The 25133-nt window shown below is 41.7% G+C and overlaps 1 protein-coding gene across 1 annotated transcript in view; it reads right to left on the bottom strand.

Annotated features, from left to right (window-relative positions):
* The window catches only part of HPSE (heparanase), a 48362-nt gene extending 30504 nt beyond the window's left edge, over positions 1–17858 (bottom strand). Inside the window, exons 1-3 of the mRNA XM_003414108.4 lie at positions 17586–17858; positions 6577–6722; positions 3638–3763 (exon numbers count right to left, since the gene is read on the bottom strand). Of these exons, the coding sequence (XP_003414156.1) occupies positions 3638–3763; positions 6577–6722; positions 17586–17815 (502 nt within the window). The 5' untranslated portion in view covers positions 17816–17858. The remainder of the gene's footprint in view (positions 1–3637; positions 3764–6576; positions 6723–17585) is intronic.
* Positions 17859–25133: the final 7275 nt, after the last annotated feature.

Raw genomic sequence — 25133 nt, 5'->3', positions numbered from 1 at the left:
GGTATTTCTTGTACTTTCTGTCACTTTTCTAATGGGATCTGAGAATGCCTTGCCTTATACCAAAGTCCATTCATTTGCAGATCACGTTTATTAAAGCGTCAGAGTAGTTGCCCCCTCTTTAAAAGGCAAAAAATATTTTAGAGGACTACACTAGCTATTCCCAAAAAAACCCAAACCAAACCGGTTGATGTAAAGTCGATTCCGACTCATAGCAACCCTACAGGACAGAGTAGAACTGCCCCGTAGAGTTTCCAGCACTAGCTATTAGTAACCAAAAAAAAAAAAAAAAAAAAAGCAACCCATTGCCATTGAGTCGATGCCAACTCATAGGGACCCTATAGGACAGAGTAGAGCTGCCCCATAGGGTTTCCAAGAAGCATCTGGTGGATTTGAACTGCTGACCTTTTGGTTAGCCGCCGAGCTCTTAACCACTGAGCCACCAGAGCTCCATCTATTAGCATATAACCTATTTTCTGATTCCTCATGTGTCATATTTGTCCTACGCTTCATGAATAAATAATATATATGTTAAAAAATCCATCTGACACACTGAAATTCAGGCAGTGTACAGTAAAATCTTACAAAGACAAATAATTTATTTTAAATAAAAACCCATTGCTGTCGAGTTGATTTCAACTCATAGTGACCCTATAAGACAGAGTAGAACTGCCCTATAGGGCTTCCAAGACTATAATCTTTTCAGAAGCAGATTGTCACATCTTTCTCCCATGGAGAGGCTGGTAGGTTCTAACCACTGTCCTTTTGGTTAGCAAGCAAGCATTCTAAGCACTGCAGAACAAGGGCTTCACTTTAAATAACGTACTTTTAAAATTTTTGAGTAACTCAAATTAAAGGAGTCCTGGTGGCTGAGTGGTTAAGTGCTCAGCTGCTAGCTGAAAGATTGGTGGTTGGAACTCACAATCAGCTTTGAGGGAGAAAGATGTGGCAGTTTGCTCCCGTAAAGATTTACAGCCTTGGAAACCCTATGGGGCAGTTCTATTCTGTCCTATAGGATCGCTGTGAGTTGGAATTGACTTGATGTCAATGGTTTTTTTTTTTTTTTCCAATGGGTTTGGTTTTCGTAACCCAAATTAAGTTAACTTCAAGATAATTTATTTTTCAAAAGTAAAAAAAGACAATTTTAGAGTATCTGAGCAAGTAATTTCCTTAACGAAGATTTAGGGAAACAACATCCCCTGTTGTCATTGCCGTTAGGTGTCATCAAGAATGAAACACTGCCCCGTCCTGCGCCATACTCACAATCGTTGTTATACTTGAGTCCATTGTTGCAGTCACTGTGTTAGCTGGCCTTCTACTTTACCAAGGATGATGTCCTTCTCCAAGGACTGATCCCTCCTGATAACATCTCTGATGTAAGATGTAGTCTCACCAGGCTTGCTTTTAAGGAGCATTCTGGCTGTATTTCTTCCAGGACAGATTTGTTTGTTCTTTTGACAGTCCATGGTATATTTAGTATTCTTCTACAATACCGTAATTCAAAGGCATCAATTCTTCTTCAGTCTTCCTTATTCATTGTCAAGCTTTCCCATGTATATGATGCAATTGAAAATACCATGGCTTGGTGCACCTTAGTCTTCAAGGTGACATCTTTGCTTTTCAGCACTTTAAAGAGGTCTTTCACAGCAGACTTCCCAATGCAATGCAACTCTTGATTTCCTGACTGCTGTTTCCATGGGCGTGGATTGTGAAATCCTTGACAACGTCAACCTTTTCTTTGTTTATCATGATGTTGCTTATTGGTCCAGTTGTGAGAATTTTTATTTTCTTTACGTTGAGGTGTAATCCATACTGATGGCTGTAGTCTTTGATCTTCATCAGTAAGTGCTTCAAGTCCTCTTCACTTTCAGCAAGCAAGGTTGTGTTATCTGCATAATGCAGGTTGTTAATGAGTCTTCCTCCAATGCTGATGCCCTGTTCTTCTTCATATAGTCCAGCTTCTTGGATTATTTGCTCAGCATACAGATTGAATAGGTATGGTGAAAGAATACAACCCTGACACACACCTTTCCTGACTATAAACCATGCAGTATCCCCTTGTTCTGTTTGAACAACTGCCTCTTGATCTATGTACTGGCTCCTCATATGTACAATTAAGTGTGGTGGAATTCCCATTCTTCGCAATGTTATCCATAATTTGCTATGGTCCACACAGTCAAATGCCTTTGCGTAGTCAATAAAACACAGGTAAACATCTTTCTGGTATTCTCTGCTTTTAGCTAGGGTCCATCTGACATCAGCAGTGATATTCCTGGTTGCATGTCCTCTTCTGAATCTGGCCTGAATTTCTCTGTTGATATACTGCTGCAGCTGCTTTTGAATGATATTTAGCAAAATTTTACTTTCGTGTGATATTAATGATATTATTTGATAATTTCTGCATTTAGTTGGATCACCACTCTTGAGAATAGGCATAAATATGGGTCCCTTCAAATCAGTTGGCCAGGTAGCTGTCTTCCAAATCTCCTGGCCTAGATGAGTGAGTGCTTCCAGGGCTGCATCCATTTGGTGAAACATCTCAATTGATATAAAACACCAGTTTACAAATAAAAGTGCATTTCAGAGTTAAATAAGAATTGTTTGTTTCATATGCCTTAAAGACCATAGGTGACAATACGTCTGATTTCAAAGACTGGAAGACTGTATCAGTGAATGGAAATAAACGTCCAGTTAGTTGAGCTAGTCCTGTATTTGGAAAGCTAGAGGAAAGAAAACGAGAAAGACGTCTGATGGCCAGGACTCTACTCAGGATTCCTTGGCTAATGATACACACCAACTTATAATAGGGGTTCTCTCTGGGGAGGGGTGATGGGCTGGGCAAGGAGCTGTGAAGGACTTTCACATGGCAGCCTTTATATATTTCTTGTATTTTACTTTTCTGTGAGGCATATGGAATTCTGGTGGTGCAGTGGTTAAGAGGTTGGCTGCTAATCAAAAGGTTGGCAGTTCAAATCTACCAGCTGCTCCATGGAAACCCTATCGGGCAGGTCTACTGTCCTACAGGATCACTATAGGGTCACTATAGGGTATGAATCAGAATTGACTCTATAGCAGTATGTATGGTATAGGTATGAGGAATATATTCAGTTTCCTTGACTCCCTAGTTCTACAGAGCAGTGAAGATCATTATCAGCTTGTGAATGTTGGATTTCTGTATTTCACCTGATGGCAACAAACAAAGCCAGATTAAAAAAAGAAAAACAGACAAAGTTTTTGAGTTCAAGATTTCCCATTAACTCCAGATAGCGTTTAAGTACTATACAGTTTTACCGTAGAAGCACTGGTGGCACAGTGGTTAAGCACTGTGCAAAGTCCCTGGATGGTACAAAAGGTTAATGTGCTGAGCTGCTAACCAAAACGTTGGAGGTTTGCTTTGCGTCTACCCATAGGCACCTCGGAAGAAAGGCCTAGTGATCTACTTTCAAAAAAAGCAGCTTGAAACCCTATGGAGCACAGTTGTCTGACACACATGGGGTCACCAAGAGTTAGATTGACTTGGTGACAACTGGTTACAGCTTTATACAATAGGTACTCAAGGATTATTAGATTCAAGCCCTAGTCCAAATTATCCAAATATTCTGAGGGCTGGGACACCTGCAGGGTGCTTTTCATTTCTTACTTGAGTAGGTGCTGTTCTTGAACTTTTTCCGATACTCTTCTCTGAGTAGCAGCTGTTCCTGGAAGGGCCATTCCAACTGTAACCTCTTTTCCACATCAGAGGGGATGGATCCAGATTTGCAAATATCTGCAAATTCAAAAAAGAATTTAGAGAATCTACTTTCACAGTGGTAAGGTTGAAATTCTGTACATATATTTACTTAACTGTTTATTCGACTAACGCAGGATAATTAAGTTTCTGGTTATTAGGTATGAGATCTGAGAAAGATATAATCTTGCTGATGAACCAGTCACCACAAAAACTAACCAAGGGGTAGGTTTCCTAGGACACACTGGACATACACTGAAGCCAGGTACAGTGGACATAACTTCAAACTATGTAATAATTCACAAGTCTCCTCTGAAGGCTGATTTCCTAGAGGAACTACAGAAGAAAATGTAGCTCAGTTCTCCTAAGGTTCATCTTCAAAATACAGTGACACCTGTGAGAGCCACAGTCAACGGGACTGCCTTGTTTTTGGGGTCTTGCAAGTTTTTCACCTTTTACAGGGTAAGGCTTTTTTCCACTTTTCTGTCGCACTCAGTTAATGGAAAATACTTAGTTTTCCTTCTCTGACAGGTTTCTGCCTTACACAGTGTCTTAGTCACCTAGTGCTACTGTAACAGAAATACCACAAGTGGATGGATTTAACAAAGAGAAATTTATTCTCTCACAGCCTAGTAGGCTACAAGACCAAATTCAGGGCATCGGCTCCAGGGGAAGGCTTTCTTTCTCTCTCTGTCAGCTCTGGAGGAAGGTCTTTGTCATCAATCTTCCCGTGATCTGGGAGCATCTCAGCCGAGGAACCTCAGGTCCAAAGGACTCGCTCTGCTCCCTGCACTGCTTTCTTCGTGGTATGAGGTCCCCCCTCTCTGCTTGCTTCCCTTCCCTTTCATCTCTTGAGAGATAAAAGGTGGTACAGGCCACACCCCAGGGAAACTCCCTTTACACTGGATCAGGGATGTGACCTGGTTGAGGGTGTTACAATCCCACCCTAATGCTCTTTAACATAAAATAACAATCACAAAATGAAGGACAACCACACAATACTGGGAATCATGGCTTAACCAAGTTGACACATATTTTGGGAGGACACAATTCAATCCATGACACACAGGTTCCAGTTTTACTGTAGCTGGACTACATCTGCTTTTTGGTAATTTCCTCTCATCATAATGAAAGGTAGGCCCAGAAATGTTGACTTTTTTCCCTTTAAATTTGGTATCATCAAAGATTCTGGGATCACAACAGGCAGATCTGGAAAACCTGCCTCTGTCCTGTCAGGCAGACTAGGTTTCTTTATCATAAAACAGTAGGGCTGCCCACACTCACTGCCAGGGCTGGCTGAACCGGCCAGTGACTTCCTTTCTGGGAAGATGCACATTCTGGCTTTCTGGCAGCCTCAATCATCCCTGTGCTCAGAAAGGATGTTTCAGAGGCACTAGGATAATTCCAGTGAACCCACACAGGATGAAGGAGACTGATGAGCAAAGGACAGTTTCCTGCTTAAGAGGTCTTTTGAAAGCATGTGACTGGTGGGAAAGAGCCAAATCTAAACATAAATTGCTTCCAACTTATTCAAGTTACTCTGCTTTTTTCCTATTTTTCCAATTACTATTCTGATCAGCTGATTAGCTGTTCTAACTACTTCTTCTTTCCTAAAAAAAATACTTAATATATGAGTTAATGAAATATTATTAATATATACATGATACACACATAATTAAATGGTACATACAATCTTTTAAATGGTATTTAATATTTTAAATATTTTAAAATAATTTAAATAATATTTTATTGCTAGCAATAATAAAAATATTTATTATTTTTATTACAAATGAACTTCCATTTGATGTCTGAATAACACTTAGAAAGACGCAAGGCAAATTCTTGGGACTCCCTAGGACAGGGTTCTCAGGTGAGGCCTAGCCTTCTAATATCAGAATCACCTGAGGAGCTTGTTAAAATTGGAACCTAAGAGTGAAGCCCTGGTGGCACAAGAGGTTTGTGATCAGCTGCTAACCCAAAGGCTGGAAGCTTGAACTCACCTAGCAGCACCACAGAAGAAAGGCCTAGGGAACTGCTTCCATAAAAATTACTGCCAAGAAAACCTTCTAGAGCAGTCGACTTTGCAGCACATCAGGTCACCATGAGTCAGAGGCTAACTCAATGACAGCTAACAACAACGAAGAGTGAAGCCCACAACTCTCAAAATTCAAAAGCACCCCAGGTGATTACACATAGTCAACAAAGTTGGAGAACCACTGCCCAACAAATAGTCTTAAAATCCATTCTTAGAAGCAGTGTATTTCTCCACATTCCATTGTTATACCTTTCATCCACACTCTATTTCCAGGATAAATGTGCTTTGATCCATTGCTGTGTCTTCAGCTGAAAATACCCTCTTTAGTTTGACCCATTTCTGCCCAATATGTTCCCTCTACACAGCTCTCTCCTTCAGCTACAGTCATTGTTTTATTTTACAGCACAATTAACTTTCATTCTTGCTCAGCACACCTTTTTTATAAGGTCTTAAAATTAAGAAAACATTATGAGGAAACCTGCCCACTGCTTCCATCTTTTGTTTAGGTACCTCTGAAGGTCATTTGGAGGCACCTAAGTATTAATTGTTAACCAAAAAACCAAACCCATTGCTGTCAAGTCAATTCCAACTCATAGCAACCCTATAGGACAGCGTAGTACTGCCCCATTGGGTTTTCAAGGAGTGGCTGGTGGATTTGAACTAATGACCTTTTGATTAGCAGCCAAATGCTTAACCACTACGCCACCAGGGTTTCCATTAATTGTTAGGTGTGAACAATAACCTATTTCTCTAACCACTCCAATCACTGACTCAGGTTAATTAAAATATATGTAGATAAGTATTTATAAAATTTCACCCTGATTGACTTGAGACTGCCAGTAACTTCTCTCTTCAAAGGTTGGTTCTTTCTTTGGATCGAAAATTAGGAAGTCCGTCTTGGAGCCACCAAATCTCAGGTATGCAGGAGACAAGCCTCTGGCCAAAGTGCGAAGCTTTGAAGAACTGTCGTTGAAGACAAGCAACAAGTTAAAATTACTTTTTCCACCAAGACAATCCAGTGAAATATTTTGACTCCTTTCTCCCTTGGTGGATCTAATTTTTAATATCCAGTTGTCTGAAGAAGACAAATAGAAGAAAAACATTTCATATATGAAATAATACTGCTATAAAGGGAGAATCTCCTTTTGAATCTTTCTAATTACAAGGTTGTTCTTCTAGGCACCTAAAAGCAACATGGAACTCTGGAAAGAGTTTATATTTGACAAGTAGGATAGTATTCAGTACTTTAAAAAAAAAAAAAAAGCCATATGCTTTTATGCTGGAAAGGAAAGAGAGATAAGGAGGTAAAAACTGAGTGATGATTGTCTCTTTTGAAAAATAGTCTTCAAAAATTTGTATTTCCAGAGAAGTTCATAAATTACTTCATCTGACATCACTTGAATAAGACATGAGTGCCAGACCAAAGCTTCTGGTACCTCCCATGGTACCGGCTGAAGCAAATGAAGCCAGACTGATTTTTTTTTTTTTTGCCAGTCCAATTTTGTTGTCTCTTAGACATAATTACAGTCACTTTTTAGAAATGGAATTCTTTAGATTTACAACAGAAATAGTAATTATTATGAAGAGCAGATCTGGAGGCCTTCTTCACTGTGGTGCCAACTGGTAACCATTAGATCGCACCGTTTTTCTTTTAGAAAGCTCAGTGGATATGCCGTATATTTTTGCAAATTGCTCAGGACTGGACCTAATTCCAAGAAAGATAATCCTTTTGAATTTAAGTTAAATGACTTGGAATTATGTATTAGATTCTAATTCCTATCATCAACACCTCCAGGTTGAGCAATTCTAAATGTATGTCCTGCCAAGCCAAAAATGTTTCCAGTAGGTGCCTATTATGTGCTTGGAAGGGTACCAAATGCTATGGAATGGAATTAGAACTATGGTCCCTTCCCTTGGAAAGATGAAGTTGTACATAAATATCTAAACTGCAAAACTTGGGTAACAAGACCCAGGTGACAAGAATACTTGCTACACATTTCTGAAGTTTTGCACACATGATCCTGGCCAACACTTCCTTATCGCTTCTGGGAATGCCCTTAAAACACATAAAACCAAAGCTGCATAGTTCTCGGAATGTCTCAATGAATCAGTTTACATATGGATTTATTCTGAATTTGAAAATTATTCCAGGAGGACTATCCAATTGCCAATACTTCTTAACATCCTAGAAATGAAAGACCCTGACCGAAAATTAAAATTTTTAAGATGTGCTCTTGCTTAACTATATATTAAGGAGCCCTAGTGGAGCCCTGGTAGTGCAGTGGTTAAGAGTTTGGAGGCTAACCAAAAGGTCAGCAGTTTGAATCCACCAGCCACTCCTTGGAAATCCTATGGGGCAGTTCTACTCCATCTCATAGGGTCACTATGAGTTGGAATTGACTCGACATCAATGGGTTTTTTGGTTTGCTGATGCAGTGGTTAAGGGTTCAGTTGCTAACTGAAAGGTTGGCAGATCAAATCCACCAACCACTCTGCAGGAGAAAGATGTGGCAGTCTGCTTCCGCAGAGATTACAGCCTTGGAAACCCTGTGGGGCAGTTCTACTCTGTCCTAGAGGCTCCATGGCAACAGGTTTTTTTTTTTTTAAGTGAAATTTCCAGAAGCTGTCTGTGTTTATGCTTAAGAAAGAGAACTTTAAAGATAGTAATTGACCAAAGGATAGGTCTTCTGCATTTAAAACTGCAGTGATTCCTCCTCACCATTTTTTTTGTTTTTTTTGGTTTGTGAGTTGAGAGCATTTAAATGCACAAGGAAGAGCTGCATTGTGGCTTTGACTCCTAGATACTTTTGCCTTCAAAGGCTCCTTCCTCCTCAAAAACTAGTAAAATTTTATTTTATGACTGCATTGGTATAAAGACGAATATGTTAATATTATACATTAAAACAGTTTCTATGGCCTAAAAATTCATTTTCTTCTGATCTTAAAAGAAATCAAAATATTTTCATGGGCCTCTAAAAGTATTACGAGCCCTGGTACTAGGAGATGGACACAAAGTGAGACTTCAGAAATGTTATCATCCTGGAATCCACTCTGGCTGAAATACCTGACAATGCCAAAGAATTCTAGGAAGATGGCATGTGTCATGGAATCCTCAAAGCCACTTGAAATTTTAACAGAAATGCTAACTCAACTAAGGAAGAAGGAAGCTGTTTCCACATTGCTACAAACAAAGAAAACTATACACATCACGTGATATCAACAATGAAAATAATATCTACGGAAGGAGAAAAACAGATTGATAACAGTGGTCATGATTGTGTGGTGAGATGAGTGATAAAGTCTTTTCTATTACTTGTTAGTATTTTATAAGTTTTCCATAAGCACATAATACTTAAATTATAGGGGCCATTTTTTTTTTTTTTTTTTTGGTGGTTCAGTGGTATAATTCTTGCCTTCCATGTAGTAGGCCTTTGTTCAATTCCTGGCCAACGTGCCTCATACACAGCTACCTCCTGTCTGTCATTGGAGCCTTGCACATTGCTACGATACTAAACAGGTTTCAGCAGAGCTTCCACACGAAGAAGGACTAGAAAAAAAGGCCTGGAAATCTACTTCTAAAAATCAGCCAGTAAAAACACTATGAATCACAATAGTCCACTCCATAATCAATCATGGGGAAGGAAACTAGCATCTGGGAAAAAGGAGCCACGATATCACAAGATGTCCCTGGCCTGAGTCAGATGCCTGAGACCCAGAGCCTGATTCCCAGAGGCAAGTATTGACTGTACCACCTTGGGACTCCCCATCACATTAACCAGTTGCCCCGACTGGATCCTGACTCATGGAGACCCCATGTGTGTCAGAGTAGAACTTGGCTCAGTGACTTATATTTCAGAAGTAGATTGCCAGGCCTGTCTTCTGAGGTGGCTCTGGGTGGACTTGAACCTCTTTCAGTTGGCATCCAAGTGTGTTAACTGTTTGCATCATGCAGCGACTTCTCCACCACATTCCAAAAAAACCAACCCTGTTACTCTTAAGTCAATTCTGACTCATGGTGACCCCGTGTGTTATAGAGAAGAACTGCTACATAGGGCTTTCTTGGCTGTATTCTTTTTGGAAGTAAATCACTAAGCCTTCCCTCTATGGTGCAGATAGATGGGTTTGAACTCCAAACTTTTAGGTTAGTAGTCGAGTACAAAGCCACCCAGGGATCTTCCGCCATCATATCATGTAACATTCACCCTTCTCTGAAATTAGCTTCTTCTTTGTTTCCTTGGTATTACCTCTCCCGTTTCCAGCCCTGCTCCAGATGAGAATAGGGACCTTGTCTATCTCACTCACCAGAGACTCCTCAGCACCTAGATAACTGCCTGGCATGCTGCTGGCGCTTAATAAATATTTGTTAACTGAATGAACAAGTAAGTCCAGCCTGACAAAAGGGCAAGTGGGGTCAGACAAAGTCTGTTTTCTGAGTACAATTAAAACCCAGTGCTGCGGCTGCTGCCAAGTCAAGGGAAATAACCTGTTTCAAAACATTGATATTAAGGATATTTTTGCTTATCTCCTTTGCAATGGAACTTTTTCTTGCTGTGAGAATACACTATTGATGAACTCTGAGAAAAACCAGATTTAAAATAGCTATAAAATATCACAAAAACAAAATTGATCAAAGGTGCAATATTTCAATCACATACAGGAAACAGAAAAGAAAAAAATAACACCATCACAGTGATATGGAAGCAACAAAGGAAACCATAAAAGCAGCTGCAGATATTCCATTTCTGGAGCAGTTTGTTGAGGGGAAAAAGTCTGCAGGTTATTTTTATTTTACCTTTTTGTGCAAAAATAAGCTGTTTATGTCTGACACGAAAGGTGTGTTGGAGCCAGCTTGTACCAGCTCACATCAGCTTGTGAAAGCCAATTGTTAAATTTTGAGAAATTTTATGAGCCAGTTGTTAAAATGTGGGGAGTTGAAGTCAGCCATGATGGGACTACTTACACCACAGAAATCAACAACTACCGCAAATCAGTCCTCCCACTCCCAGAGAGCCAGTTGTTAAACACTTCCCAGCTCACCGCTCCACGAATAGTAATTGAAGCCATGGAAATGGGTGAGACCACTTAGGAGACCATGTGGGGTGAAAAGAAGCCCTAGGTCAGAATTCTGAGGAACATCAACATTTAAGACAAGCCAGAAAAAAAGACTGAGATCTGTCAGAGGTATAGGAGAAACCTCAGGAAATGGAATTGACACAGACTCGAAGGAATGAGAAAGTGCTTCAACCATGCCAAATACTGTCAACCATGCCAAATACTGCCAACAAATCAAACAAGAAAGTGTTCATTGGATATAGCAACCAAACCAGTTGGAGAGACTGGTTTTAGTGACACAATGGTGGTGACACCATGTGGGTGGAATGCGGAGGGAATGGGCGATAGGGATGCCTATGAAGAGGAGGAGAGAAATAGGGCAGTTACTACAGAGGCAGGTGTGCAGGGAGGTGTGTGAGATGGGAGAGACTTGTGGATGTTTCTATAGTGAGAGGAAGAAGACAATAAAAAGGGAGAAACTAAAGATCTAGAAAAGAGATGATTGATAGAGCAAAGTCCTGAGGAGGAAGGAGGGCATGATATCCAGAGAAAAGGTGACAGGACTGGTCTGAGACAAGAGGAAGGAAGGCAGGTGGACAAAGACATGGCATGTCCACAGGCTGGATGGCAAGAAGAATAGGAAGTTCCTGTCTAGTGACTTCATTTTCCTTGGGAAGCAAAAATTGGGTCCTAATCTAAGAGTGATGGGGGTGGAGGTGGGATTAGAGTTTTGAAGAAAGGAGAGAATAAGAGAGTCAGGGAAATTAAGAGTTAAGGGGTAGCACTAAGGGTGAAGTAAGTCTGAAGCCAAGAATTTCCAGTATAACATCAATCTATATGGCCCTGAGATTTTTTCCTCCAAGAGCTCAATAGGCCAGCTATACAGTGTGACGACTAAGACTAGAAACAGGGGCAAACACATAAACGTGGTTACCCACTGCTGTTGAGTTGATTCCGACTCATAGTGACCTTACAGGACAGGGTAGAACTGCCGCAAGGCATTTCCAAGCAGTGGCTGGTAGATTCGAACTGCTGACCTTTCGGTTAGCAGCTGAGCTCTTAACTACTGTGCCACCAGGGCTCCAAACGTGGTTTACTAAGATGCATTACAATTTATGATTAAATAATATTTTCTGATTCCAGACTTTATGGCCATCCTGTAGATTCCAAGGAGGGAAAATATAATCAGACTAAACCAGGTTTGAGATTTTAGCAGGAAGAACAGGGGGTAGGGAGTTGGGAATATTATCACAAAAAGTTCCTGTGATAAATCAAGAAGTGCAAGTCAGCTATGGAAGAAAGAGAGAGAGGAGGAGGTTAGTAAAATGTTCAGTGGAGGTACTTATAAAACGGTGTGGTAAGGGAAAAAGAGCTAGGAGGGTAGGGACTTGCAGTTCAAGGGTGGGATTCTGCATTGAAGATTTCAGCTGTCGAAAGGTTCTCTGTGATGGAAATAGTCAAGGTGAGGCATAGCTTTAGGTGGTCAAAATGGAATGAGGCAGTGCGTGCTGGTAGGATGGCTCTCAGAAAAGAAGTGCCCTGCGTTTTTGCATTTGCCAGTTTCCATGGTGTAACTATTTCCACCGTGGCTGATTTCAAGGTACCAGTAGGATGTCACTGAATGAGGAGTTGTGAAGAAATGCGTACATCTTACAAGGTGGTGCAAGCTGGCTCCAGTTGAGCACGGAGTGGAAGGTCATCAAAAAAATGTGAAGGCCAAAAACTGAGAGGCAGTTTATCCAGGTGAACTTGAAGTCATCTAAGATAATGAAAGGACTTGGAGGGTGGAGAGGTGACTATGAGATAAGTGCCACTTTTTAATCAACAAGAATTGAGAATGAAAGGATCAGAGCACAGAGACAAGGACCATAGAACGAGAGGCAGATAATGGTGTCAGAGAGCCTTAGAGTGGAGTCAGGGCGATCCTCTCTAACATGCATCAGGTTAGTCTGAATTGAATGTTTTTGGCAGTTTACATATATCATTGCACTTAATCCCCCAGGCAACCCCATGAGGTAGGCATCGTTGTCTTCATTTAACAAACGACGAACCTGAAGGAAAGGGAGGCTAAGTAATTCGCCGAAGGTAACACGGCAGAAAGGGATTTGAACTACCGCATTCTGGGGGTCGAAGCAGTAAACAATCATCTACAAGATGCTCAGGGAAAGTGAGAAAAGGGTTGTAGTCCGGGACAACATGCAATCTTTACTCAAAAGGGCTACAGGGGGAAAGTGTCTTCATTAAAAAGCCAAGTTTTCCTAGAACAAGTAGGCAGAGGGAATACTGTGTGAAGAGGGTAGCACTTACTGCACAAAGAGCTCCAGGCAGCACGGTGAAAAGGTGTGCATGGGCAGGGGGAATGGGAGCTCCATGTGGGAGGGAGGGGAGCACTTCTTGGGGGTAAAAAATGTGAGTCTAGGGCTTGTGATTGTTCTCAGTTCGCTTCTCTTTGGCCGAGGATATTTCTGTCAGCATAAGGCATACGAAGGGCCTGGCTCTCTCCAATGTTGGTCATGAAAATATGTATTTAACACTGAAAATAAGTGCTTTTCCAAAGATGAAAAGCAACTTTGTCAATAAAGATGTAGAAATCTGATTATTGAAAATTATTATTAATAAATTTTTATTGAATTGGCAGAGAGATGAACTTTGCTGAAGAAAAATAAGCAAATTGTTAAGAAAAAGCAAGCACAACTGCATTTTTATTACTATCATTGCTGCTAAGTACCACCTTTGCTCTGTAATACTTAAGCTCTCTACAGCTGACTCAGTGCTTACATAGTTTTACCTTGTACTGGTTAACCGTGACTTAATTAAAATCTAGAGCTACACTGTCCAATATGGCAGCCACTGGCCACATGTGGCTATTGAGCCATTGAAATGTGGCTAGTCTGAATTGAGGTACTTTAAGTGTGAAATACACACTGGATAGCAAAGATTTGGTACAAAAAAATTTTATATATCTCATAAATAATGCTTTGTAACTGATTACACATTGCAATGATAATATTTTGGATAGATTTTATTAAATAAAATATATTATTAAAATTAATTTCCCCTATTTCTTATTTCTTTTTACTTTGGTGGTGTAGTGGTTAAGTGGTATGGCTGCTAAGCAAAAGGTTGGCAGTTCAAATCCACCAGGCGCTCCTTGGAAACTCTATGGGGCAGTTCTACTCTGATCTATAGGGTCACCGTGAGTCAGAATTGACAGCAACGGGTTTATTAAAAAAATTTAACATTCCGTATGTGGCTTGCATATGAGGCTCGCGTTATGTCTATTGGGCAGCACTGATGTAAAGCTTCCCATCATTGAAGACCGAGGCCTTTTTGGGGCTCTGCATATAGTTTTAGGAAGTATTTTAATTGGTTTATTGATTAGTTACCTCTGGGAAGAGGGCAAGTTGAAAAGATGCTTATTTCTAATCTTAGATTTTTCTAGCATTGGCATATAAGCTTTGTATGCTCTATGTTCTCTAGTTGCAAATGTGAAAAAACCTGTTTGCCATTGTGGGAAGGCAGAATCATGCCATCAGATTAAATTTATTTAGGCCTCCTTTGAAGTACCTTAGAGGTTTGGGCCCTTATTCTCTCACGTCAATGTTTCTTCTCGATTTGTTTCTGTACAACCTTTTTCTACCAGACTCTACCCTGTTTTCTTTAAAAATTATATAAATTAAATGTTGAATTGGCAAATGTTGTGTTATATATATTAAAAAAAAAAAAAAAAACAGTACTGTCAAGTCGATCCCAACTGATAGCGACCCTATAGGACAGAGTAGAGCTGCCCCATAGAGCTTCCGAGGATCGCCTGGCGGATTTGAACTGCCAACCTCTTGGTTAGCATCTGTAGCACTTAACCCTACGCCACCAGGGTTTCCATACATATATATATATATATATACACAGTAGTAAAAAAAAAAAAAATCTGTTCTGAAATAATAATTAAAAAAATATAAATTGCTTTACTTTCTTTTTGTGTACTGTTATCTCTGGCATCAGAGTATCTGGGTTCAAACACTGGCTGCTGCATTTACTAGCTGGAGGACCGTGGGCAAGTTATTTAATCTTTCTGAGCTTCAATTTCTTCATTTTTAAAATGGGGATAAGAATAGTGCTCACTTCACAGTTTGGTAGCAAAGAATAAGTGAGTTAGTATCTATGAGGTGCTGAGAACAAGGTCTGGCGCATGACAAGGGTTCACTGTCATCCATTTGAGTTACCTTCTCTTTCCTCATCACTTCAGCTTTTATCTGCTCAGCTCTTGCCATCCTTGCATCTAAATTATGTCACCCAAATATCTTCACCTTTGAGGAACTGTAACAAAAGTAGCACCCATCTCATATTTGCTCCTGTGAACACATATTCAATTTAGTTTGATCCTGTGAGACTGGAGTCTTCTACTCTCGGCACAGTGCTAACCGTCCTAGGGAAATGGAGCTTCACGCCAGAGTTTGGAAGCTTGGTCTTAGGTGAGGAGAGGGTGTTCCCACAGCTCTTTGATCTGCAGTCTTTTAGGTGTCAGCAGGGAATATGTCGATGTGCTTGCAGACACTCCCAGGGAGCAGGCATAGAATACAGCCTCTGCCATGGGAAGGGGCCTGCAGAGGGTCCAGAGCCAGTCTGGGCGGGAGGCCCATATGAATAGGAATAAACTGCGTTTTGTAAATCAGATTATCTAGTTGCATGCTATACTCTCCTGGTTTTTCATTATCCTCCAGTCTTTAAAAAATAAGGGGTTAGAAAAAAAAAGGAAGTACTATAGGATATTAGGAGCCCCGGTGGCGCTAGTGTTTAAGCGTTCTGCTGCTAACTGAAAGGTCGCACTTTGAATCCACCAGCTGCTCCCTGGAAACTCAATGGAGCAGTTCTACTCTACCCTATATGGTCGCTATGAGTTGGAATCCACTCAACAGTAACTGTTTTTTTGTTTTTTGTTTTTTTTTCTTTTTAGTAGGATATTAAGAGACATGCTTTAAGAAGAGCAAATTACATTGCAAACTGGAAGCTCTGTATGTGTGTCTGTGTTTGGGGTATGGAGCGCTAGTCAACTGATGGACTTGACCGGAGAGTGATCGGGCCTGGACCCTGAAAGTCATACACGATTTCTTCTTTTGCACTTATTTCTCTAGGGAGGAAACCCCAAATGCCCTTCCTGGAATGGAGGGAGTCAGGGGAGTACATACTGGGTGCTGTAGCAGAAGAGGACTTGAGTTCTCACATTTCATAAATGGACATTACTGAATCTCTGTTTGGAGGAAGGCACCTCAGACCCACTCTTCCCCATCATCCTCCCCTACCACCAAGCTAGCCCTGGAGTCCTCAGATCTGGAGCCCGTATTTCAGCACTTCCCATCACTAAGAGAAGGACAAAAATTGAGGACTCCTCTCCACCAGGAAGTTCTCTCCCCACTGCCACAAGACACAGAGAACTGGTGAAGGGTTAGCAAATTCTCACCATATCCCAGAAATGCTCAGTTAGCTTAAATTTAGATTTGAACACTTTACTCTGTCAAACACTGTACTAGGTACTTATTACATCGTCAGATCTCGTAGCAATCCTACCAGGTAAGTTTTAGAAGTTCCATTCTACCGATGAAAAAATTGAGGCTTGCGATTGCCAAGCAACCTGTAAAAACCTAGTCACTCAGCTTTGGCAGAGCTGAGAATCAAGCCGGGGTGTTATGACTTTCAAGCTCTTAACTACTAGGCTGCCCACTTTATTTGCAGAATAAACGATGAAAATTAGCAATGGCAGCTAACAGCGTTGGCACAAGAAGGGCAGCATCTAAGTTTCCACAACCGAGATTCTCGAGATTCTCGTCTGCCAGGGCTGGTTGAGAAGTGTCCATCCCTGGAGGTACTGGAGCCTCTCCCTGCAGCCTCCCCCCAGGCCCTAGCCCCCCACCCCCACCCCACGACTACCTTGGAGTCAGCCAGAGCACACCCGGGTAGGGGCCATAACCTGCACCAGGGTCTTCCTCAGGTGAGAAAAAACAAAAAAAATCACAACTGTTAAAGAGTGCTACGTATTGCAGCTTCATTTGGATAATTACCTTTTTATTAGGGCTCTGTAAGTCACTGCAATAGTCTCCTAGGTTTCGTTTATTTAGTACGTAGTTCTGGTTGGTTGGTTGGTTGGTTGGTTTTTTAAATAAAAGGAGTAACGTTGAGAACTTCTCCATCTGACTTTTATTTTTTTTAATCAGCCTAACAGAGTTCAAAAGACGGAAGCCTGATGCAAAATTTTGTCCCTACACTGAGCAGCAAATTCAAGCTCTCACAGCTGCCCAGGTCCATTTAGTGGGGTGCCGCCCCCTGACGCGAGGCCGAGGCAGGTGGGCAGTTCTTTACCAAATTTCCTCTTAATACCCAGCCATTGTGGAGGCGTTGTGGCGCAGTGGTTAAGAGCTCAGCTGCTAACCAAAAGGTCGGCAGTGTTCGAGTCCACCATCCTCCCCTTGGAAGCCCTCCAGGGCAGTTTTACTCTGTCCTATAGGGTCGGGTCGGGTAGGTATAGGGTCGCTATGAATCTGAATGGGCAGCAAAGGTTTGGTTTTTGGAGGCGTTCAGCCCACTCTTGCTCTTGAATGAATGGAGGAAGGAAAGGGCGGTTTGGGAGTGGGCGTCCCTAGAGAGAGTCAGTGGAGAGGAAGAGAGAAGCGGGGAGGTTCCCGAGGCGGAGTGTGAAGTTATTTCAGCTCAGGTTGGCAGGGCGGGTGTAGGCGTCAGGAGGACAGGAGAGGAGACGGGGCCCGGGGGGTCGGCGCTTACCCCAGGAAGGTGAGGAACTGCGGGTTCGTGGCCAGGTTGGCGTCGATGGTGAAGGACAGGAAGGCAGGGCTCACCAGGTGTACCGGACGCTCAGTGAAAAAGTCCAGCTCCACGATGTCCTCGGCCTGCGCGGGTCCCGCCAGGGCGCCCGGGCAGAGGGGACCGAGCGTCCCCAGGAGCAGCAGCAGCTGCGGCGGCAGCGGCAGCCCGGGTTTCCAGCTCAGCAGCATCGCGGGGTCACCTGGCTACCGCCCCACAAGCGGCCGCGAGTGAGAAGGCAGACCTCGCGCACTTCCTCCCGCCTAGCCGCTGCTCCCTTTCCTCCTCGCCTCCACCCCTCCGCTCCTCCCCTACATCCCTCCCACTGCTCCCTGTCCTCCACGCCCCGCCCTCCCCCTGCAGTTACTCCCACTTCCTTGCTGGCTTTCCCCTCGGCTGCGGTCATGTCCACTTAGGAAGTCACCCACACCCATTTGAAGGTTGCTGAGATGGCCCAGTTCCAAGCGCCCAAGGAGTGCCCGGGCATGAGCGGTGAGCATCCTGGATTGGCCTTCAGGATACACAGTGACTCTGTGCCAGTCTCCCTCTTTCAGGTCCCGTCCAGGTGACATTATGTCTCCCTCTTCCCACCCTCAACTAATGCCTGCAATTGGACATTCGTGGTTTCCCCTCCCATCTGGCTTATAAACACATGTTTGTCACTTGAGACTGCCAAAATCTGATTGACCATGGGTCCATTGGCCAGAGGGCTGTGTCCCAGGCATCTTAATTTTGCCTGCACCTGCTAAAGTAGAGCTAGAAAGAGATCTGCCACCAAAAATTCCTTATCAAGTTCTCATGAAAACATGTCAGGTGCTCCAACATCTGAAATCCAGAGACCAAGCCAGCCCTCATACAGTGTGTGGTCGTGACTGCCCCTTGAATTTGGAGCGTTTGTGGATTGTCCCTGCTGTACATTTATCTTCTGCTTTTCCTGTTTGCCTTTGATGCATGTGTTAATATATAACATACAGTTAGCGCATTTGCAAACTATTAACACGCTGAGCTGCTAATCAAAAGATTGGAGGTTCAGGTCCACCCAGAGGCACCTTGGAAGAAAGGCCTGGGCATCTACTTCTGAAAAATCAGCCATTGAAAATCCTGTGGAGCACAGTTCTACTCTGACACACATGGGGTTCACCATGAATTGGACTCAATTCAAAGGCAACTGATTAGTGAGAGGTGTTTTACCTATATTATCTCTTCATTCTCACAACAACCCTGAAAAGTGCGTATTATCCTCATTTTGGGGATCCTCATTTTACATGTTAACATTTTACATAAGGACCCATTTTGCACATGAGACATTAACTTGTTCAAGTGTCGGAATTGAGATGTACAACACAGACTTCAACTCTGCTTTCATGGCGTTTACAATGTAGCAGAAGAGGCTAACATTGAGCAAACAGTCACAATAATAGCAGATGTGCTGAGTTCTACGAAGTTCAGGGTACTGTGAGAGTGTGTCATGGGAGACTTCAGCACCTGCAGGTTCAGGGAAAGCTTACTTGAGGAAGTTACATTTCAACTGAGACAAGCTGCCATCTGCTCAGGGTTGTGTAACTGCATTCATGTCTCAGTTCTGACACTAGGATAAGTTAATGTCTCAAGTGTGAATTGGGTCCTCATATGTAAAATGAGGATAATTAAGATTTTCCTGATATGAACATCCCTCTTTGGCATGACTGGTTACCTCCAGGCTCTGTAAACAGCATACATAGTGTGTTGCTTTAAGTACTGGGTTATGACATACTAAAGTTAAGTTTTAGTTTTAATATTTTGGTGATCAAACTATACTCTAAAACATGGATAAAGTAAAAGTAAATAGGTGCTAGGGACTTGTAGGGTAAATGGTTTAACTTTACTCAAATAATTTTATCTTTGTCCTTGGTTCCTGAGAGATAACCTCTAAAACTTTGGAATTTCCCCAATGACCAAGGAGTTTATGCTAATGAGGTCCTCTCTGGTGGGGGCTAACGAGGCCAGAAAGGCCCACCATGTGATATCAGCCTGACTTCTTTGGGGGAGGGAACTGAAAGTTGAGTTCAATCAATCATACCTATATAAAAAAAAAATGAGGCCCAATAAAGTCTCTGGACATGGAAGCTCCAGGGACTTCTTGGTTGGTGATAGACGTTGATATATGTGGAGGACAGCGTGTTGCTTTTTGGGACATGAAAACTCCAAGTTAGAAAGCCGCCACAACCTCACCATATGTGTCTCTTCTTTTGTATTATTTTTACTAGAATAAAGCTGTAATCGTGTGTATAGTGCTTTCCATGAGTTCTGTGAGTCATTGTAGCAAATTATCAAACCTGAGGGAGTAGTGAAAGCCAGCAGGTCAGAAGTGGAGGGGTCCTGGAGGAGACCTGAGTTTGTGGCTGGTATCCTGAAGGAGTAGTAGGAAAATCCTGAATTTGTAGGCAGCAGGTCAGAAGTGAGGGTGTTGTGGAAACTCCCAACTTGTGACTGGCTTCTGAAGTCTTACGCAGACTTGGCAGTCTGAAGGACTGTGCCTTTTGACTTTTGAGATCTGACTTAACTCCAGATGGTTAGGGTCAGGAAGAAATACTGCATGTGCAGTTGGAAATAGAGTAGATACGTTGATTTGAGATTGACTGCAATTGGTCTTTACCATTTGGCATTAGAGAAGTGGGAACGGGATTTGATTTCTAAGTAGGGCTAGAAATAAGGAAGCTAACAGCTATTGAGTACATACTGTTTATCAAGGCGCTTTTACATGTTCATTTATTCATCTATTCATTCACATATTCACTGTGTGGCTACCACTTGCCAAGCACTGAGCTAGGCAATAATAATCAGTAAGCAGGAATTGTCCCTGCACTCTGGAACTTCCAGTCTTACTGGGGAGGAAGACCATATTTAAAAAATCACACAAAAGTAAAATTGCAATTATGGTAGGTGCTCCAAAGAAGATGTTCAGAGTAGGGGGTAGTTCCTTAGGAGGCGACACTTGAGTTGAGATCTGAAATATGAGTAGAAAGTAACTAAGCAGTTTGTTGCTTAGTGCTTGGGGTCTTAAAAGCTGGCAAGAAGCCATCCAAACTACAATAGATCTACACTCACCTGGAGCAGAAGAGGAAGAAGGAGAGACAGGAATTAGAGGAGGAAATGGAATGCACGTCTTAATCTGCTCTAGGCCTTCTAGAGCCATTCATGCTGGATAAACACCTGAAACTATTGCTCCAAGGTTACCTCAAACAAAAACTATCCCCTGAGGTCTGCTCTGAACCATCAACAGTTGAACCTTATCAATGGCACTGGGTTAAGTATGTCTGCCTTGAGCATTGTGCTCTTTCAAAGAATTATCTATGCTGTATCAAATTGACTACAGCATCTCAAAAGATTAGATAAGAATCGTAGGGGGCAGTGAGATTACATTAATGGTGGTGGAATAATTTGAAAAAGAATAACAAGAATGGTTATACAACTGAAAGAATTTAAACAATGTCACTAAATTGTACATGTAAAATTTGTTGAAATGGCACACATTTTGTTGTGTACCTTTTCACCAAAAAAATAAAATAAAGAACTAGGCAAAGATAGGAGGAAATCATTCAAGGCTAAGATAATGACATGTGCAAAGATCCTGGGGCATGAGGGAACATGAGAACAAGAGAATTGCGAGAAGGATCAGAGAGAGTCAGGGGAGCATAGAAACGGGCCACCAGTGCAGGGCTTTGTGGTATTCTTTGAGCAATGGGAAGTTATTGAAACAGCTTTAAGCCAGAGATGGGGATGTGACATAATCAAATTTGTATTTTTAAAAGGCAGTCTTTGAACGTTCTGTTTATTTTGTTGTATAGAGTCCTGTCTATAGAAGATGGATGTGCATTTCTCTACAGATATAGACTGTAGTCACACACAATAACCAGGTAGGAAGACAGCTCAGTACCGTGCTGTAGGCTGATGGATTATTCAAAAGTCCCCAGAGAAAGGCATCTGCCCAGATTTGGTCACCTGTCTCTGAAGTGATCAAGGTTCTGGAAAACCCTTCTAATCATACTAGTGCCAAAAACACTTAATAAAGTAAACTGAATGAATAAACAATGTAAGCAGCAGAAAGACTTGACAAACACGGGACAGAGAAGAGAAAGTTCTAGCAAAGGAAATTGTAATGGGGTTGAGTGGGGAGACAGCAAGGAGATATCCTAGTCTAATATTATATGTTGTATGCTGAGCAAATAATCCAAAAAGCTGAACTATATGAAGAAGAATGGGGCATCAGGATTGGAGGAAGACTCATTAACAACCTTTGTTATGCAGATGACACAACCTTGCTTGCTGAAGGTAAAGAGGACTTGAAGCACTTACTAATGAAGATCAAAGGCCACAGCCTTCAGTATGGATTCTACCTCAACCTAAAGAAAACAAAAATCCTCACAACTGGACCAATAGTCAACATTACGATAAGTGGAGAAAAGATTGAAGTTGTCAAGGATTTCATTTTACTTGGATCCACAGTCAACACCAGTGGAAGCAGCAGTCAAGAAATCAAAAGATGTATTAGATAAATCTGCTGCAAACATCCTCTTTAAAGTGTTGAAAAGCAAAGATGTCACCTTGAAGACTAAGGTGTGCTGACCCAAGCCATGGTATTTTCAATCTCATCATATGCACGTGAAAGCTGGACAATGAATAAGAAAGATCGGAGAAGAATTGACACCTTTAAATTGTGGTGTTGGCGAAGAATATTGAACATACCATGGACTGCCAATAGAACGAACAAACCTGTCTTGAAAGAAGTACAACCAGAATGCTCCTTAGAAGCAAGGATGTCAAGACTGCATCTTACATACTTTGGACATGTTGTCAGGAGGGATCAGTCCCTGGAGAAGGACATCATGCTTGGTAAATCAGGGTCAGCGGAAAAGAGGAAGACCCTCAGCGAGGTGGATTGACACAGTGGCTGCAACAATGGGCTCAAGCATAACAACAATTGTAAGGATGGCACATGACCAGGCAGTGTTTTGTTCTGTAGTGCATAGGATCGCTATGAGTCAGAACTGACTCAACGGCACCTAACAACAACAACAATATTATATGTAGACTAGAGTCAACTGTGTTCTGACTTTTGATCAGGAGTCAGCTAGTATTGGAGCCTCTCAGGAAATGAAGTGCTCTGAAGTAGGATGAAGTATTTCCTGCTTTGTTGGCTTCAGTGAGGAGTTAATAAAGGAGGTGGCCTGTGTAGGAAACAGTACTTGAGACAGAATGAGTTTACTATTAGTGACTGAACCCTTGTAATTGGTTACTGTTTGCCTCCAGATTTCGTCTGAAGGATATGTTGGAGTGGTCAACAAACTGTAGTGAGGATAAAGGGAAGAAGGTGGGCAAGCAGATGTGGTCAGAAGAGAGGCGGCTGTCACTGAGATCTGGACAAGAGATGGGACAGCCTGGAATAGAGTGAGGGTGGTAGGGATGCAGAACAGAAGGGTTCGAGAGTGTTTTTTATTTTTAATATTTAGAGGTTAATAGCTAAACTCATAAGATAAACATGACTTGGATTGGCTCTCTCTAAATGGCCAAGAAGAGGGCAGTATATAGAATAAGCCCTGAATTTCTAACTTGCATCGTTGAATGGATCACTGGCGGTGCTAATCATGAGGCCAGAAAACAGTGGTAGAGAACCAGGTTTAGGTGGAAAGATTGTCAGTTCACTTTGGACATACTGAATTTGAGACATTCAGCACTTGTCCAATAGTTATGTGGATATCATTTATCATCATAACAACATTGCAGGGTAAATATTGCTATAATCCTAATTTTCATATGTAGAAAGCAAAGGTTATAAATGTTAAGTTAACTTGCTCAATTTGATTCCTCCCTTTCATGTACTTCTTCATTTTCTGGTCTATCTCTCATATTCCTCTGGGGCTTCTCCTCCACACACCAACTGCTAACTGTTGGAATTCCTCAGAACTCTATTCAAAGCCCTTTGTTTTTCTCCCTACTTACTCTTTGCCTACATGAGTGCCTACGTGAGTTCATTCACTCCTTTGTCTTCAATCTCATCGCCATGCTATGGACTCTCAAACATTTTCTTCAGTCCAGAGGTTTCCTCTGTGGATTCATCCTCTACACACCATTGTCTGCTTAACATTTCCACTTGGATGTCTCACAGGCATCTCAAATAGGAGTGGCCAACCACCCAGGTGTGCCCAGAACTGGGAGGGGGTTCCCAGGACAGTCCTGGACAAACCAGATTCACTCATGGTCTTTTCCCAAGGCATCATTTAAATAATCCTCCAGAGTCCTAATTTTAGTAAATGTCAACACCTTCTACCCAATGAATTATGCCAGAAATTTGAGGGTAATGCTTGTCACTCTGCCTTATCTCCAAATCTAATGCATCACTAAAATTGTATCAATGCTTTCAGAGTATAGATTTTAAATCTTCATGCCTTTTTTTATCCTCTGTATTCTCTTTATCTGTCCCTCCCCCTATAATTCTTAGCATAAAAACCAAAATGCTAAAGGGGAGATATTTGCTTTTATTCTTGCTGCCCATCTGGCATCTCTTTTCACATTTCTGGTAACAACATCCCTGCTTCCTCTGGGGCACTGTGGCTTCTCACCAGCTCCCTGTGATTCTGGTGAAGGTATCCTGGGCTAGCTGTAATATTTCATTCAGCCTGAACAAAACGATTAGTTCCTGGCTTGTTTGTTCATTTATTTATTCATTCATTCATAGTTACTTGGGAGTCCTTGGGTGGGGCAAGTGCTTAAGTGCTTGCCTGTCAACTGAAACCCACCCAGAGGCACTCAGAAGAAAGGTCTGATGACCTGCTCCCAAAAACTCAGCCCTTGAAAATCCTATGGAGCACAGTTCTACTCTGCTAAACATGGGGTCACCATGAGTCAGAACCAACTCCGTGGCAACTAATTACATGCTGACTTTAAAAGACTAATATCAAAAATTTCAAAATATACAATGTTTATCTTTGGGTGGAAAACCTGGTTGCATAGTGGTTAAGTGCTATGGTTGCTAACCAAAAGGTCAGCAGTTCGAATCCACCAGGCAGTCCTTGGAAACTCTATGGGGCAGTTCTACGCAGTCCTATAGGGTCGCTGTGCGTCGGAATTGACTCGATGGCAGTGGGTTTGGTTTGTTTTGGGTTATCTTTGGGTGTTGACATTATCAATTTTTTTTTCATACTTTTCTATATTCTCTGAATGTTCTGCAGTAAGTAGTATTAGTTTGTTAAACAGAAATATATAACTTTTGTATTTTTAAAATGGTGCTTAAAATTGTAATGGGAAGTTTTTTTTTTTCCAGGAGAAGTACAATTGTACAGTAAAAATAAATATTTAGAGAGTAATCAAGGATCCATGAAGTTAAAAGAAAAATAACTCATTAATACATTCTCCTTTTAAAATTATAACATTACAGGTAAGACTAAAGTCCCCAGTGATTCTCCTCTCTCCCATTCTAAAAACCAAAACCTGTTGCCATCAAGTCAATTCCAACTCATAATGACCTTATAG

The sequence above is a fragment of the Loxodonta africana genome, chromosome 5, assembly GCF_030014295.1.
Source record: "Loxodonta africana isolate mLoxAfr1 chromosome 5, mLoxAfr1.hap2, whole genome shotgun sequence".
NCBI lineage: Eukaryota > Metazoa > Chordata > Mammalia > Proboscidea > Elephantidae > Loxodonta > Loxodonta africana.
The sequence above is the reverse complement of the archived record's forward strand: the minus strand, read 5'-3'. Positions and strand labels throughout refer to the sequence as shown.